The sequence below is a fragment of the Nycticebus coucang genome, chromosome 13 (assembly GCF_027406575.1).
Source record: "Nycticebus coucang isolate mNycCou1 chromosome 13, mNycCou1.pri, whole genome shotgun sequence".
NCBI classification, from domain to species: domain Eukaryota; kingdom Metazoa; phylum Chordata; class Mammalia; order Primates; family Lorisidae; genus Nycticebus; species Nycticebus coucang.
Window position 1 is genome coordinate 2,659,200 of NC_069792.1, and position 17,372 is coordinate 2,676,571.

At 36.6% G+C, this 17,372-nt stretch overlaps 1 protein-coding gene across 3 annotated transcripts in view; it reads left to right on the forward strand.

The window, feature by feature from the left end:
• Positions 1 to 17,372, forward strand: part of SNTG1 (syntrophin gamma 1) — a 703,177-nt gene that overhangs the window by 649,696 nt on the left and 36,109 nt on the right. For all 3 annotated transcript variants that reach the window (XM_053558928.1, XM_053558930.1, XM_053558929.1), the window contains one exon: positions 14,487 to 14,597. In XM_053558928.1, coding sequence (XP_053414903.1) covers positions 14,487 to 14,597 — 111 coding nt within the window. The remainder of the gene's footprint in view (positions 1 to 14,486; positions 14,598 to 17,372) is intronic.

Here is a 17,372-nt window from a genome sequence, read left to right on the forward strand (position 1 = left end):
AACATACTAGGGCAGCAGAATCCAAATATGATGTATAGCTTTAGCCCCATGTGAACTTCTGTCTCTGCCAAGACCTAGTGGCATGCCCAGGGATGCCTATGAAATGGTGGACAGATTTTCTGGAGATGACATCACTTTACTCCTTTAGTTTACCAGGGGGTCTATATTGTAATTGTCTCATTAAGGCTTAATATAAATTCTACAGTTTATTTTTCCCAGAATACATAGTTTTCATGTCTAGGGTATAGCATATTATAATGAATAAAATTAAGTTTTTTCACTTCCTCTGCAACCAGTGATAGGATATTCTGTCATCAGACTGTTAGCAAACAAGCTATTGCCAAGATGGCACCTTTGCTTCTCCACGGAGGACTATGACAGCATGAACTACCTTGGACTGAATGCTATGAGGTAGTACCCAAGGCAGAGAACTACAGGGGTATTCATAAAGCTCATGGAAAGTATATTATGGATGGACTTCAAATTTTTTGCACGAAAATAAGAAAAATAAGGTATCTGTATGAAAACAGCCCCTATCAGAGCAACAAAAATTCTGCTAAAATTGAAACAAGAACAAAGATTAAATTTGTGGTGAAGCTTGGGTGGAAGAATTTTGAAATCATTGATGCTTTTTATAAAGGTTATGGGGAAAATATAATACCCAATACAATCAGCAATTGGGTAATTTGTTTTAAGAAGTGAACAAGATGATGTTAAAGATGAATCCTGCAGTGGCAGATCATCCCCAGAAAAAGATAATTGACAAGAATCCATGATAAAAAGCAGAACAATAGGCAATACCACAGACATCTCAATTGGTTCAGTTTACACGACTCTGAATGCAAAATTAAAGGTGAGCAAAGTTTCCACTCAATGGGCACCAAAACCATTGCTGCCCATGTCGCTGTACACAAGAGCGGAGATTTCAATGGAAATTTTACACAAGTGGGATTAAGATCCTGAAGCATTTCTTCAAAGAATCTTAGCAAGAGATGAAATGTGGCTTTACCAGTACACTCTTGAAGACAACACACAACCAAATCAATGGCTACAAAGAGCTGGATATGATTCAGTCAAAGCAAAAGCCTGCAGATCAAGAGAAAGGGTCACAGCAAGAGTTTTGGGGGGATATTCAAAGGATTTTTCTTGTTGACTTTCTGGAGGGCTGAAGAACAGAAACATCTGCTTATTATGGGAGTGTTTTGAAAAAACTAGCCAGAGCTTTAGCAGAAAAATGCCCTTGGAAAACTTTCCCCAGAGAGTGCTTCTCTACAAGGAAATGTTCCTGATTGTTCCTCATCAAACAAGGGCAATTTTGCAAAAGTTTCAAAAGGAAAGCACTAGGCATCCACTTTACAGTCCTGACTTTGCTCCTTCTGAATTCTTTGCATTTCCTGGTCATAAAAAAATTTGAAGGCCAAAAATTTTTCTTCAGCTTATAATGTAAAAGAGACTCCATTGGCAAGGTTAGATTCCCATGAATCTCAGTTCTTTAGAGATGAACAAAATGGCTGGTATCATCACTTACAAAAGAGAGAAATAGAGTTTTTGAAAATGTTATCTTTTAATTCCATTTCTTGTTGGATTTTTTAAGTCCCTTTGTAATTTTATTACATAATGCTCTCTGGAGATGCACCTGTATGAAAAGAGAGCAGATTGGAGAAGAGGGACAGCTGACTCACAGCTAATTGCACTCAGTGCTGATCACACCTCAGGGTAACTCCAAAGCCTGGACTATCCTACAGAGGCATCACAACAGCAGCAACAGGACCAAAATTTGTATTCCATGTCAGCTAGGATTTTAGTATTGCAAGACCGTGCCCTGTGGCCAAGGAATTCACTATCCTGGACACAGATATCCTGGTCCATTAGGAGTGGAGGTTCCTAGCAGCTGGCAGATGTGTGTGCTGGCCCTGATCTGGATGGAGCACCCTGTATTCACAACACAGCATATAGCTGTGATGCCACAGAGTGGTTGGATTTTTAAAAAGGGCATGATAGATGGTGGTTGATAGATTCAGAGGAGACTGGAAGGTGAAAAATGCAATCCAGAATTTGATACAAGGAAAGCACAAGATTCAGTTCATTGTATGAATGAAAGAAAACATGCACTGGAATGTTCATAGCAGCGCAATTCACAGTTGCAAAGACATGGAAACCACCCAGTGCCCTCAACACATGAATGGGTTGTATATGTACACCATGGAACAAAACCATATGAAGCCATAAAAAGATGGAGATTTCGTATCTCTTGTAACAACTTGGATGGATTTGGAAAACGTTGTTCTAAGCGAAGTATCACAAGAATGTTCACATGAGAGAAACACACAATTTAATTCAAGTAAGGAGGTGGGCAGGGGAAGGGGTTGAGTAAATACGCACCTGACGGGTGCATTGCACATCTCCAGGGTGAAGGGCAACCTACAATCTGGACTTTAACCTTACAAAAGCAAGTTATGTAACCTAATCATATGTACTCTAATATTAATCTAGTTTTTTTTTTTTTAATGAGAGAAAGGTAATTTGAATTGATGGAGACAAAAAATCCATTTGGAAGGGCAACAAGGACTGTGGAAAGACACTCTGAGTTTTCTCTGTTGATGTGGCCTGTGGACTGGGCCATGCCACATACTGAGAGGGGTGGAATGTGTAGATATATTAAGAGTTTGAAAAATAATATTGTCATTTAAATATTTCAAAATGAAGGATTAAGTTAATGAATATCTCCCGAAGGATCTATATATTCGCAATCAAAAATTATACCTGTTCTCTCTATTTCTGCACTATCTTTGCACTGCTTACCACCCAGTTTGTAATAAATGAAAGAAAACATGCACTGGAATGTTTGTAGCAGCACAATTCACAGTTGCAAAGATGCGGAAACCACCCAGTGCCCTCAACACATGAATGGATTGTATATGTGGACCATGGAACAAAACCATATGAAGCCATAAAAAGATGGCTTCAAGTTAGGGGCAGAAGGCTTTATGCAGTAAAGAGGAGAAAACACAAGATCGTAGAAGTGAATTCAGAGTGAGGATGTTCTTTGCAGATATAGCAGAACCCATAGCTATAGTCTGTGTGCATATCATTAGGGGTCCCGAAAAATCATTAAAGACATTTATTGGGACTTATTTTATTAAAAGAGGATGTATTATATGACTTAGGCTTATGATCAAATGACATTTTAATATTACAACTTTTTCTAGAAGACTATGGAAAAGTCCATCAATACATAAAGTATGCAATATTTATCTCATAAAACTCCTCACCTCTGCTTCCCTGTACTCCCAGAAGTTGTACTGTCCGTATTCACGTTCAGGGGACTTTCCACATTATAATTTGCCCTCGGATTACTGTTCTGTTAAAAAAAAAACTGTATTAAACTAGTTTTAACTAGTGGATGTTTTTGAATTCAAAAATAGTGCTTTGCAATTTACAAAGCAATCTTATAAGAATTATTATCTCATTCATTTTCACAGTAACCTTTAAAGTAGAATAGTCAGACATGATTACTTCTAATTTACAAAAGAATGTACTCAGGCTCTAATAAATGAAGAATCTTGCCCAAAGTCATGTGGCTTCTAAGTAGTATATAAAATTTGGATTACATTTCAGAATTTATGGCTTTAAGATTAGTATTCATTTTTATTTCAGTACACCGCCAAAAAATGCATTACTTTCCCTAGGATATATACATTGTAATAAGGGAAAGTATCTTCATTTTCTGGTATAGAATTTAGTCACATCTATGGAGAAGCTGGCACAAAAGTGGGTGCTGAGGAGAGAGTGGAGTTTCTGGTCTTGAGAATCCTTTGTGCTGATTCCATGTAGACCCCTACTGACTACACCATTGTGCATGAACTCTAGGAGAATTAAAAAAAATGTGAATAAATTTACTTATTTTCTAAGTTAGATTATGGCATCATGCAAACTAATTTTTCTGACAACATCCTACAAGTGTTTCATAGAGTACTTGTTACTACATCTTTGTTTACTTTCTGCCCAGACTAGCCCACTTTTGAAGCAAGAAATACCCTTTGCTTTGTTTCTTCACTAGCACTTTGTTTCTGAGTATATGAAAGTATATTAAATAACCACAAACGATCCCACTCACCATCCACGTCTGACAGCGTTCCAAGCACTGTCCTATCTGGTCTGTCTCAGAGCTAGTGCAGGAATCCACAGTCATACTCACCCAGAGCAAGATAAATCACATGCTGTCATGGAATTACATGCTTCCATGCTATGAGTAGGTACAGGGTGGTACCTACTCATCTTTTTCATCATTAATATTCTTAACATAATTGCCACGATGCTAATCAGAATCTTAAGAACAAAATATTGGCATAATCCTTGGACATGATTGCCAAAGGCTCCTTGAATTGAACCATTTTTTCAGCGCTTCATAACTTTTCATTGATAATAACTACAAATTAGCCTTAGTGAACATTTTTAAAGTGTTATCTATTTACACAGTTTGCCTAGATTCTTCTCTTTCCATGATTTACTGAATTACTTTTAAATGATAAATCTTTTGGTCAATAATTCTATTCACTAATGGGTACATTATCCATCAAAGGGTTCCCTACTCACATGCTACATATTGAAAGAAGTCTTAAACCATTTTCCTATCCCTCAACACACAGGCATTCTGACATCCGGAAGACTTTGTTATGTTTTACTTAAAACAAGTTTTTAAAATATATTCATTTTTAAAAGCTTATCTAGTTGAAATAAGAAATTTCTGTTTTATACTATTATGACTACATATAAAAAATTCTCAAATTTATAAATATAATCTGAGAATTTGAAAACTTTTCATTTTATAGCTAAACCAAGCTAGAAATACAAGTTTCATTTTGTTTCCCTTCCTTCCTTCCTTCCTTCCTTCCTTCCTTCCTTCCTTCCTTCCTTCCTTCCTTCCTTCCTTCCTTCCTTCCTTCCTTCCTTCCTTCCTTCCTTTCTTTCTGAGTTTCACTTTGTCACCCTCAGTAGAGTGCCACAGTGTCACAGCTCACAGCAACCTCAAACTCTTGGGTTCAAGTAATTCTCTTGCCTCAGCCTCTCAAGTAGCTGGGACTACAGGTGACCACCATAAGGCCCAGCTATTTGTTTGTTGCAGTTGACATTGTTGTTTTAGCTGGCCTAGGCTGGGTTTGAACCTGCCAGCCTCAGTGTATGTGGCTGCTGCCCTAGCCCCTGAGCTATGGGCGCCACTGAAATAAAAGTTTCTTCTCCAAAACTATATAGCAGGTTAATGTCAGAGCCTGCGTGATGGTGCCGTGTTCTGTCACACATGTTTTCTCTGGTTCATGAGCATCTCTGTTTTAGCAGAGTTATCTCAATTAATTTCATGTCCTTATGCTCCTCTGAATATTATGTTACTTGCATCTTTCTATGTATTCACATGATTCTCATGAGCATTATTTAACAAAAAGTGTTGTAAAATTCTCTCTACTAATGAAAAATTTTTAATGTATTTATTTTTTGCTGTCTTTCCTCATAGTTAGTTTTAGAAATAAAATTTCTGAATCAAATAATATTAACAACGTTAAAGCTTAAAATATGTATTGAAAATTGCTGTCTTAAGATTTTATACTATCATGGGCAATGTTATGAAAGTATTTGTTTCAACATAACCTTGTTAGCCTTCTTAATATAATTTTTAGTCACATTTACTAATTTAACAATTGGAAAAGAGTCATTGAAATATTAATATAATCTTGATTTCTAATGAAACTGAACATGTTTTCATATATTTATATGAAAAATTTATATTCTTATTCATATAAGAATAATGTTTTTTTTTCCCTTTTTTGAATGGTTTCTTTTTACAATATTATCCTTTTTTTTTTAAATCAGGTGTTTGGGTGTTTTCTTATATTTTACTATTTGACGAACTTAAGTAATTGTTCAAAAATGAATTTCTAATTTCTTATTACTCCTAAGTTTGGGACTCTTTTCAAAAATTAGTAAATATTTAGTTATATAATCCTTGATATTTTCCTATAATTTAGATTATTAAGTTATTTCACTTAAAAATGTTAAGTATAAGAGATTTGATTTATTGAAAGCTGTGAGATAAAGAGTGTCACTGGGGTGATGCCTGTGGCTCAAAGGAGTAGGGCGCTGGTCTCATATGCCAGAGGTGGCGGGTTCAAACCCAACCCTGGCCAAAAACTGCAAAAAAGAAAAAAAAAAAAAGAATGCCACTTGTTTTTTTTCTAAAACAGCTAATTGTACCAGATAATTTTATTGGCAAATGGTGTTGCCTAAAAATAGGTTTAAAAAAAACATGTAAGACTATTTGAAATGATTAGATATTGCTTCTTGATAAATTGCATAGTTTTTCATGGTAAGAAACAAAGTGTGGGAATTTATTTATACAGAGATTAATGTCTTCAGGATAATGAAAATGTATTTTTCTCTCTAAATATCTAGAAAAAATGTTCAACATACAGTAACCACTTCAAAAGGTTTAGTGATAATTACATTAAAACAGTAGACATTTTATATAAATTCATGCTTGTCTCAATATTATTACATTTTACTGGACAATTTTCCTACAATTATCATTGAGGCATTTATGATTTTCTTATTTTTATTATATTTTTGAGGCATGAAAATTTTAAATAGTGTTTTTGGAATCCTTTTTGTTGTTAGTTTTTTAAAATTGTAGTTTTATATGATGTGTGTATACCTATATGTAAATATTTGAGAGAGAGACACGCAGCCTAAAATGTTATTTTAAACATTTTTAAATGTATGTTTAAGTGACATCAATTAACTTTCACCATTGTGCAGTCATCAGTTATCACCACTTTCTGTTCCAAAATTTGGCATTGCCCTAAACAGAAACCCTGTTGCCATTAAACAATAATTCACATTCTTCTTGTCACACATACTGGATTAAAAGAAGTGATCTAATTATATGTGTACACAAGAGACTAATATTACATGTAATATTAGATGATTTAAAAGAAAATGGGTGAGAAAAGATATTCCATGCAAATAGAACCCAAAAGAGATCTGAGTGTTTAAACTAAAAGCAGGAAAGAAAAAGACTTTAATTTGCTGTTATAAGATAGAGAGAAGGACATGATATATTGATGTGTATATATATATATAAAATACATACATATTACATGTATACATTTACATATACATATACATTAATAAGGTACAAAAATAGTAAGCATAAAAAACATGTCTCAACTATCAGAGTTCAAAAATATGTAAAGCAAACATTTACAGAATTGGAAGCTTATATACCCTATAAAGCAAAAGCTTATATACCCCATAAAATAAACAGCAAGGCAGAAGACCAATTACGAAGCAGAGAACTAGGGCAATCCTACTAACAACAGTCAAATTTCCACACAGTTATTTTGTGGATATTGACAAACTGATTCTAAAGTTTATATGGAGAGAAAGAAGATGCAAAATAGCACAGACAACACTGAAGGATAAGGACAGAACCACAGGACTGACATCACCTGACTTTAAGATTTCCTATAAAGCTGCAGTAGCCAACACAGTGTGATATTGGTGAAGAAATTAACAAATACGTTAATGGAACAGAACAGAGAACCTAGAAATAGACCAACTTAAGTATCACAAAATGATCTTTGACAATGGGCAATAGGTAATACCATAGAAAAAAAGATATTCTTTTCAACAACTGGACACCCACATGCACAAAAAATTAATCATTTTATAGAATTTATACCCTCCCCAAAACTTAATTCAAAAAGGATCACAGACCAAAACGTAAACAAATGAAACATAAATTAAATGTGAATGAAAGAGTATACAACTAAGTACTAGAAGATAACACAGGAGTAAACAAAGAAGACTTTGAATTTGTGATAGGCATGTTAGACACAACACAAAGGCATAGTCCACGAAAGAATCAATCAATGAGCTAGATTTCATGGTCAAGAGAATAAGAAGAGATTTTTTTTTTTTCCTGAAGGGCACACACAGAACTTTCTTCAGCAAAAGTCATATGTTAGGACACAAAATAAATTGTGATGAATTTTAAAAGATTACACACAATTTTGTTTCTGCTTACAATGGAATGAAACTATAATCAGTAACAGAAGAAAAATCAGAATATCCAAAGAAGTAGAAACTAACACACTTTTAAACCATCAATTACATAAAGAAGAAATCACAGATGAAATTAGAAAATACATAGAGAAAAATGAAAACCAAAGCACAACATACAAAAATGTATGACGTGAAATGAAGACAGTACAAGAAGGGAAACGTATAGTGGTGTGTTCATAGATTTAAGAGAAGGAAAAAACGCGAAAGGAAAGCGAGGAAAGAAGAGTGGGAGGAGGAGGCCTGCCAGGAGAATGTCTTGTTCTCAGTAATCCTCAGATGACTTATGATATTGGTGGCTGTTGTAGTAAGTATGATGTTTAATCCTCTATACTTAAAAAAAAAAGATCTTCCAAAAATATAACTAAACAATTTAGCAATGTACTAAACAAATTATAGACTGCAAGCAAGTGGGATTTTTGTTTTCTTTTGTTTTATTTATTTGACGTGGGCCTCACTCTTGCCCAAACTGCAGTGTAGCAGCATCACGAGAGCTCATTTCAACCTCCCACTCCTGGGCTCAAGAATCCTCCTCCCTCCGCCTCCATAGAAGCTGAAACTATAGGTGCGTGGAAACATGCCCAACTAAGACAGGCTCTCAGCCTTGTTCTCAAACTCCTGGTCTCAAGCAATTCTCCGCCTTGACCTCCCAAAATGCTAGGATTATAGATGAGCCAATGTGCCCTGGCCAGCAAATGGGATTTATTTCTGGAATTCAAAGGAAGTTTCAGCATATGTAAATCAAACAATGTAATACACCAAATTAATACAATGAAGATCAAATGAAAACATACATGAACTTTTCAATTAATGCAGAGAAAACCATGTGACAAAATGCATCAAACTTTCCTGGAAAAACATTTAATAAACAAGCAACAGAAGGAAATTTCCTCAAGATAAAGTCTGTACAAGGAAAAACCCACAGCTAACATAATACTCAAGGGTGAAAGACAAAGTTTATTAATAAGATCAGAACTAAGACAAGGATGGCTTCTTTGACGTCCTCTGTTTGCTATGGTATTGATATCCCTTCCCATAGCAATTAGGCAAGAAAAAGAAAAGCAATCAAAATGGAAAATAAGTAGTGAGATTATCTCTGTTCACAGCAGATATGATGTTACAAGTAGGCAACCATACACGCACACATACCTCACACACATAAAACCTGTTTACCTAATCAATAATTTTAGCAAAGTTGAAGTGCACAAGATTAGCACACAAAGCCAGTTGTGTTTCTATGTACTAACAATGAATAATCTAGAAAAGAAATAGAAAAAACAATTCTTTTTCTAATAGCATCAAAAATTTTACTACATTCTTAGGAATAAATTCATCCAAGTAGAAGAAAGATTAGTACTTTAAAAACTACAAAACAATGCTGAAAGAGATTAGACAGGAATATAATAAAACAGCACCCAGTACTCACAGATTGAAGGACTTAATATTGGTAAGATGACAATATGGTATAAAGCAATCTGTAAACTGAATGCAATTCTTATCAAAATCTCATTGCTGTTCTTTGAAGAAATGGAAAACTGAATCTTAAAATTCATATAAATTTTGAAATTACTCCAAATAGCCAAAATAATCTTGAACAGAAAACAAAATGGGAGATCTTTCAATCCTGATTTCAAAACTTACTACAGCTATAGCTGATCAAAACAGTGTTGTACTGGCGTAAAGATGGGCAACAACGATCAATGGAATAGTGTAAGGAGCACAGAAATAATACCTCACTTATATGGTCAAGGGATCTTCAACAAGGGTGCCAAGAACATCTAACGAGGAAAGGACAGACTTTTCAATTTAGGGTGTTAGAAAAACTAAATACCCACATACAAAAGAATGAAATTGGGTGCTTATATCATATGCAAAAATTAACTCAATGGATGAAATACCTAACATAAAAGCTAAGACTATAAAAGTAGTAGAAGAAAACATGGGGGGGGAGCTTCATGCATTTGCATTTGGCAGTTACTTCTTGCATATGACACAAAAACATAGGCAACAGTGATCGATAATTTGTCTACATTAAAATTAAAAACTTTTGTACATCAAAGAATACTACAATAGAAAGTCTGGTCACGGAATGGAAAAATATATTTACAAATCATGTATCTGATAAAGGGTTAGTACCCACAATACATAAAATGCTCCCACAATTCAATAACAACAAAGCAAACAACCCAATTAAAATGGAGAAAAACATGCACAGAAATTTCTCCAAAGAGGATATACAACTTTATAATAAGAACATGAAAAGATAATTCAATATTTCTAGCCATTAGGAAAATGTCAGTCAAAACCATGAGATATCACTTTACGCTCACTGGGCTAGTTATTATTATTGAAGAAAAAAAGAAAAGAGAGAAAAGGAAAAAGGAGGAAAGGGAAGGAGGAGGGGAGGGGAGGAGGGGAGAAGGGGAGGGAGGAGAGTTCAGAATAAGTTTGAGTGAGAATGTGGAGAACTTGGTACCTTTCTTTTACGTAGCAAATATAGTCACACAAAGCATCCAAAGACGCTTATTTCCAGGCATACCCCAGTTCACTGTGCTTCGCTTTACTGCAGGGAACAGACATTGTGTCTTTCACAAACTGAAAGTCTGTGGCTGCCCTGTGTCCAGCTGTCTGCCAGAGCCATTTCCCCAGGGCACATGCTCACTCTTATGTTGCTGTGTTGTGTTCTGGCAATTCCCACAGTATTTCCAACTTTTTCATTAATATTTTGTCAGTTAGGATGATCTGTGATCAGTGATCTTTGATGTTACCACTGTAATTGGGGCAACACAGCCATGCCCACCTCCAACTATGGACTTCACCAACAGATGGTGTGTGTGTTCCGACAGCAACTCTGGGCAGCCCTTCCTCACTTCTCTCCCTCTGTAGGGGCCTCCCTGTTCCCTGATCACAAAGTATTGATGGAAGCCCAGTTAGAGCCCTAGAATGACTTCTGAGGTTCAAGTGAAAGAAAAAGTAGCATGTCTCACACTTTAAATCAAAAGCTGGAAATGATTAAGGCTTGACGAGGAAGGCAAGACAAAAGCCAAGATAGGCTGGAATCTACGTTCCCTGCACCTGTTAGCCAGGATGTGAAGACCAAAACCAAAAAGTTCCTGAGGGAAATTGAATGTGCTACTCCAATGAACACCTAGATGGTAAGGAAGCAAAACAGCCTTCTCACTAATGTGGAGAAAGTTTTAGTGGTTTGGGTACAAGATGAAACCAGCCACAACATTCTCTTAAGTCAAATGCTATCCAGGGCAAGATCCGACCTTTTCTCTCTGCTATGGAGGCTGGGAGAGGTGAAGAAGCTGCAAAGGAGAGTTTGAAGCTATCTGAGGTTGGTTTCAGGAAGTGTAAGGAGAGGGGCCGTCTCCCTAATGTAAAAGTGCACGAGGAAGCTGCAAGTCTCATGGGGAAGCTGCAGAGAGTCACTCAGAAGATCTGGCTGAGATAACTAAGGGACGTAGCTACACTGAGCACCAGACCTTCAGGGGAGACAAAACATTCTATTGGAAGATGTTTTCTAGAGTTTCATAGATGGAGAGGAGCCACCAATGCTTGGCTTAGAGCTTCAAAGGACAGGCGGACTCTCTTGTTAGGGGCTAACATAGTGATGACTTTAAATTGAAGCCAGTGTTTATTTACCATTTTGAAAATCCTAAGGCCCTTATTAATCAGGTTAAAGCTACCCTGTCTATGTTCTGGAAATGAATCAATAAAGCCTAGATGATAATACATCTGTTTACAGCATGGTTTACTATTTTAATACCACTATTTTAATCTACTTCTCAGAAAATAATGATTTCATTTAAAATATTATTGTTCATTGACAGTGCACTTGGTCACCAAAGACCTCTGATGTAGGAGGAAATTAATGTTGTTTCCATGCTGCTAACACAACATCCATCCTGAAAATCATAGATCAAGGAGTTTTCTTTTACTTTCTTATTATTGAAAATATACATTTTATAAGGCTACATGAGCCACAGCTAGTGATTCCTCTGATGGATCTAGGAAGCATCAGTTGGAAACCTTTTGTAAGGGATTCAGCGTTCTAGATTCCATTAAGAGTACGTGTCGGGCAGTGCCTGTGGCTCAAGTATAGGGCGCCAGCCCCATATGCCAAGGGTGGCAGGTTCAAACCCAGCCCTGGCCAAAAAACTGAAAAAAAAAAAAAAAAAGAACACGTGTGCCCTCCCCATGGGAGGAGGTCAAAATATCAACATAAAGAGGAGTTCTGAGAAAGCTGATTCCAACCTTCGTGGATGACTTCTAGGGTTTTAAGACTTCAATGCGGGAATTAACTGCAGGTTTGGTCAAAATATAATAGCAAGACAGCTAGAATTAAGAGTGGAACCTAGCTGGGCGCAGTGGTTCATGCCTGTAATCCTAGCACTCTGGGAGGCCGAGGTGGGTAGATTGCTTAAGCTCAAGAATTGGAGACCAGACTGAGCCAGAGCAAGACCCCGTCTCTAAAAATAGCAGGGTGTTGTGGCGGGTGTCTTTAATCCAAGGTACTTGGGAGGCTGAGGCAAGAGGATCACTTGAGTTCAAGTGTCTGAGGTTGCTGTGAGCTATGATACCAGTGCACTCTACGATGGTGACAAAGTGAGACTCTGTCTCAAAAAAAGAAAAAAGAGAGAGAGAGAGTGAGTGGAACCTGAGGAGGTGTCTGAATTGCAGAAATCTCTTGATTAAACTTTAATGAATAAACAGCTTTTCTTATGGATGAGCAAAGAAAGTAATTTCTTGAGATGGAATCTACTACTGGTGAAGATAACATGTATTGTAAACATTGCTGAAATGATAAAAAAAAAGGATTTAGAATATTACATAACCTTAATAAAGTAGCAGCAAGATTGAGCAAGATTTGAGAGGATTGAATTCAATTTTGGAAGAAATTGTACTTTGAGTAAAATGTTATCAAACAGTATCATCTGGAACCTGAGGAGGTGGCCAAATTTCTTTCTGGTACAAAGAAATTATTGGTGAACAGACAAGTCAGTCAATGTGGCAAACTTAACTGTCTTGTTTTAAGGATTGCCACAGCCACCCCAGACTCCAGCAGCCTCCAACCTGCTCCATCAGTGGCACCAACTCATGGAAAGACTCTCCCCCAGCAAAAAATATGATTCACCAAGGCTCCGATGATCATTAGCATTTTTAAATTAATAAGTGTTTTAAATTAAGCTGTGTACTTTCTTTAGACATAATGCTATTGAACATTTAATAAAGAATATATTTAGTATAAACATAACTTTTATATGTGCTGTGACACCCCCAAAATTGTGTGGCTTAATTTATTGTGATCTACACTTTATTGTAGTGTTACAGAACTGAACCCACAATCTTTCTAAGATACACTTTTTTCTATAAAAATTTATTATGAGAAAATACATGAGATGTATAGCATCTTATACCATTTCTTCCCTATCTTATCAGTCAGTAGCTTAAATAGGATTGCACTAAATAAACATTCAACTATATCAGCTGTTTTCTTGATTATTTAAAAACACCTGAAATCATTTTTTTTTAAATATTCAAAATCATAATTTATTAAATGTATGTCTTGGCATCGTATATTTAATGAGATAAAGAGTGTTAAGAAAAGTGCATGGTGTGTGATAACATAATCACACATACACAGTCACCTTTCACCCTGGGCATTTGGGACTTTGGTATCAGTGCGAGAACAATGTGCAGCATTTACTCAAGTGACAGGATCTGTGACACAGAAGAGAGAAGAAATCAAGTCACAGTTTCTATGGGCCAGAAATAAAACACTTTCAAAAATCGTAATAGACAATTTCCACAGACTGCCAACGAAAGCTGAAGTATCTCCGTAATACTATTTGAAAAGGCAACATTGATAAAATATATTTTGGAAACAGGTGGCCCTCCCTGTACTTCCCATCCTACAGGCCGAGGCCGAGGGCTCTGTGAAATGCTTATTCTAGTCTAATGTCACCAGAGCACGCCCTGTAAGGTGTTGTCATAATTGTTTATTCGAGCTGATCTGTCATTTGAGTAAAGCTAACAGCCTTTAGTTTGAGCTTCAAGAGGAGAGTTCCAGAATGATCAGTCAAAAGTCATCTGTCACTCCTACTGAAAAAGAAAGAAGAATTTGTATTTCATGTGCTCCTAAGGAAAGATACTAAAAGCAAATGTTACCTAGGAAAATTAAGGGATATTTGTATTGAATAATAAACTAGAATATTTAATAAATACATATTTAATTTAATTTTAAATACTGGGACATAGCACAAACTTTCCATGATTAACTTTGACCATTTAAAAAAGGACTATTTCTGGTTTGACTGGCGCTATTCATTCTATTGACTTACATGTTTTGTCTCTTTCTTTCCCTTTAGGCTGTACTTTGGAGATATAAATTTTCTCAGCTTAAAGGCTCGTCAGATGATGGCAAGAGCAAAATCAAATTTTTGTTTCAGAATCCAGATACTAAACAGATTGAAGCAAAGGTAAACCCAAGAAATTCGTCCCGTAACACATCTCTCAATGCATCCATGCCACTGGGAAACCTGGGGGGGATTTCAGAGAACCAAGGTGAAAGTCCACACTCCTCACTTAGCTTGGAAGATCTCTGTGGTCAAAAGAACGGATTCACTTTGAGATTGTATTGGCAAATTTTCACTGAAAGGCATTGTTCAAATAAATTACACACAACTAATTACATCGCTTAGTTGTAATTCCTTATGAACTGTGTTTGTGTCACACTAAAATAACATTCTGGGAGCTAAGACAGTCACTGGGTGATTTCACATTCTAAATAATAATTTAGAATACTGAACAAGTAAGACCTTATGTTTTATTTTCTATTTAAATGTGAATATAAATCCCTACAGAAAACTATTTGTTAAATCAATTCATTTTCCCCATGCAATGCTATGTTAAAGAAGATAAGTTAGGGAGGTGCCTGTGGCTCAAAGGGCGCTGGCCCCATATGCCGGAGGTGGCAGGTTCAAACCCAGCCCCAGCCAAAAACTGCAAATAAATAAATAAATAAATAAAAAGAAGATAAGTTAAATGAACAATTTTTGCTTTGCCCCATACAAATTTTTAGTATCCTGGAGTGTATTAACTATACAGTTTTGAATGTGTCACAAAGATTCACTACTTTTATTTATTTATTGATTGATTGATTCTTTTTTTCTGCAGTTTGTGGCTGGAGCTGGGTTTAAACCCACCACCCCCGGCATATGGGGCTGCCGCCCTATTCCTTTAAGCCACAGGCGTCGCCCACTACTTTTATTTTTATAAATACATATTTTTTAACATTCAAAGTCTAAGTTCTTTTCACTATCTGAGGTGAAGTTCATAATAGCAGTGTTTGAGTTGTGATACATTATAAACACATTATCCCAGTGTGGAGGAAAGGATAGACAGCAAATACCAAAATTAAAAAAAAAAAAATACTTATATGGACATGAAAATCCACTGCAATGTTTCAGCCATGGACTAAAATACCGTAATTCTATCATACATCTGTACCTATTAAACTCAGGGGACGAAGGCTGTCCCTGACATTGAGAGTCGCCCTGGGACTGCCCTGTGTGATGTCCCCTGTCCCTTGTGATGCCGCTCTGTGTGCAGATTACACTCGCTCCTTTGCACGCACTGGCTGCTTCTTGCCCTAAACACCACCTCATGCTTTTCTATTGATTTTCCTCCTAAGCCTTTTGTCTGAATCTCTCGAGGATGCTCCATTCTTGTCTTAGATTTGTCTGTCAACTTGTCTTCCTCTCACTGCCAGGACTGCAGGTCCTTTAAAGTGGGAGCTGTGACCACCACACCCTTCGCCTGGCTCCTTTCTGTCTGTCACTAAGGCATTGGTGTTTCCCACAGCCTTGACTATAGGTCACTACATAAGTTTTGAGATAGCCAGTCTCATGGTCCATTATTTCCCCGACAAGCAGCACAGTGGACAGGGCTCTTCCTGGTCACCCTGCAGGTCTCGCCCTTTGGGGCTTCTCAGCGTTGCTGGGTTTGTTTCTGCCCACACAGGTTTTATGATCTTGATTTTTGTATATCTCAAAACTTTTCATAATGACCCATGTATATGTCTTCTATCAGATTAGAAAGTGCCTTGATAACGTCTATTCCCTGTTTTTAACTGGCCCCCAAATTTTCATATCCGCATCTTCATGCTGCCTCTTCTCTAAACATAGACCTGTCTGTGCCTTCCTCCCCCACCACCACCACGGGCAAATCTATAGCTTTGTTGCAACCACTTAACACTGATTCTTAGTGTTACTATCAAAAATGCAGTATTAATACTGTCAAAATTATTACTTTTAGCTCTTCTCAAATGTCTTAATCTTTCAAAGGCCATCATGTACCCTAATGTTTGTTAGTGATGTTAATGCTGTCAGTTCCGCATTCTTCTGGCTGATGGGGAACCTCATCCACCTGTTACCAATAGCACTAGAATATTTGATTCGTTCTGTTTTTCTTATAACACTTTTGAATGATCTAAGAATCTCTTTGCACATGAAGAAAAGAGACAAATACAATCAAGTGACTACTAAATACAGTACTTAGACTTCAGTTTAGTACAGCATGTATCATGTTTTGCAAATGTTAAATATTATTTTTGTTGTGATTGATAAGATTATTTCTTAATTTATTTCCTTAAAAACTAGTTTTAGATGAAATATTTAGTTGAGTATAATTCTCAAACTTTTCAGGAGCAATTGTGGGAATGGTGGAAAGAGAAGTCTTAAACATAATCAAAGACTATGATATTTGGAGCGTTACTGAAATTCATTATAACTTAGCATCCCCATCTGTAAAATCAGCAAAAATATTACCTCCACGTATAGCACAGGAAATACCAACTTAAATACTGAGGCTGTCTAGCCATGAATGAGGCTGGCCAATCAGAATGGAGGCTCTGTACAATTTTTAGTCATAATTGGTGCATCACCCAATTATCACCTCTGCTGACATTATAGACGTTGAATAAAAAGTAAAAATAAGTCCAGGTGTGGTGGCTCATGCCTGTAATCCTAGCACTCTGGAAGCCAAGGAAGGAAGATTCCTTGAGCTCCGAAGTTCCAGACCTGCTGAGCAAGAGTGAGACCTCATCTGTACTAAAAATAGAAAAATTAGCTGGGCTTCGTGGTGGGCATCTGTCTCAGCTACTCAAGAGGCTGAGGCAGGAGGATCACTTTGATCCCAGGAGTTTGAGGTTGCTGTGAGGTAGGCTGAAGCCATGGTGCTGTGGCCTGGTTGAC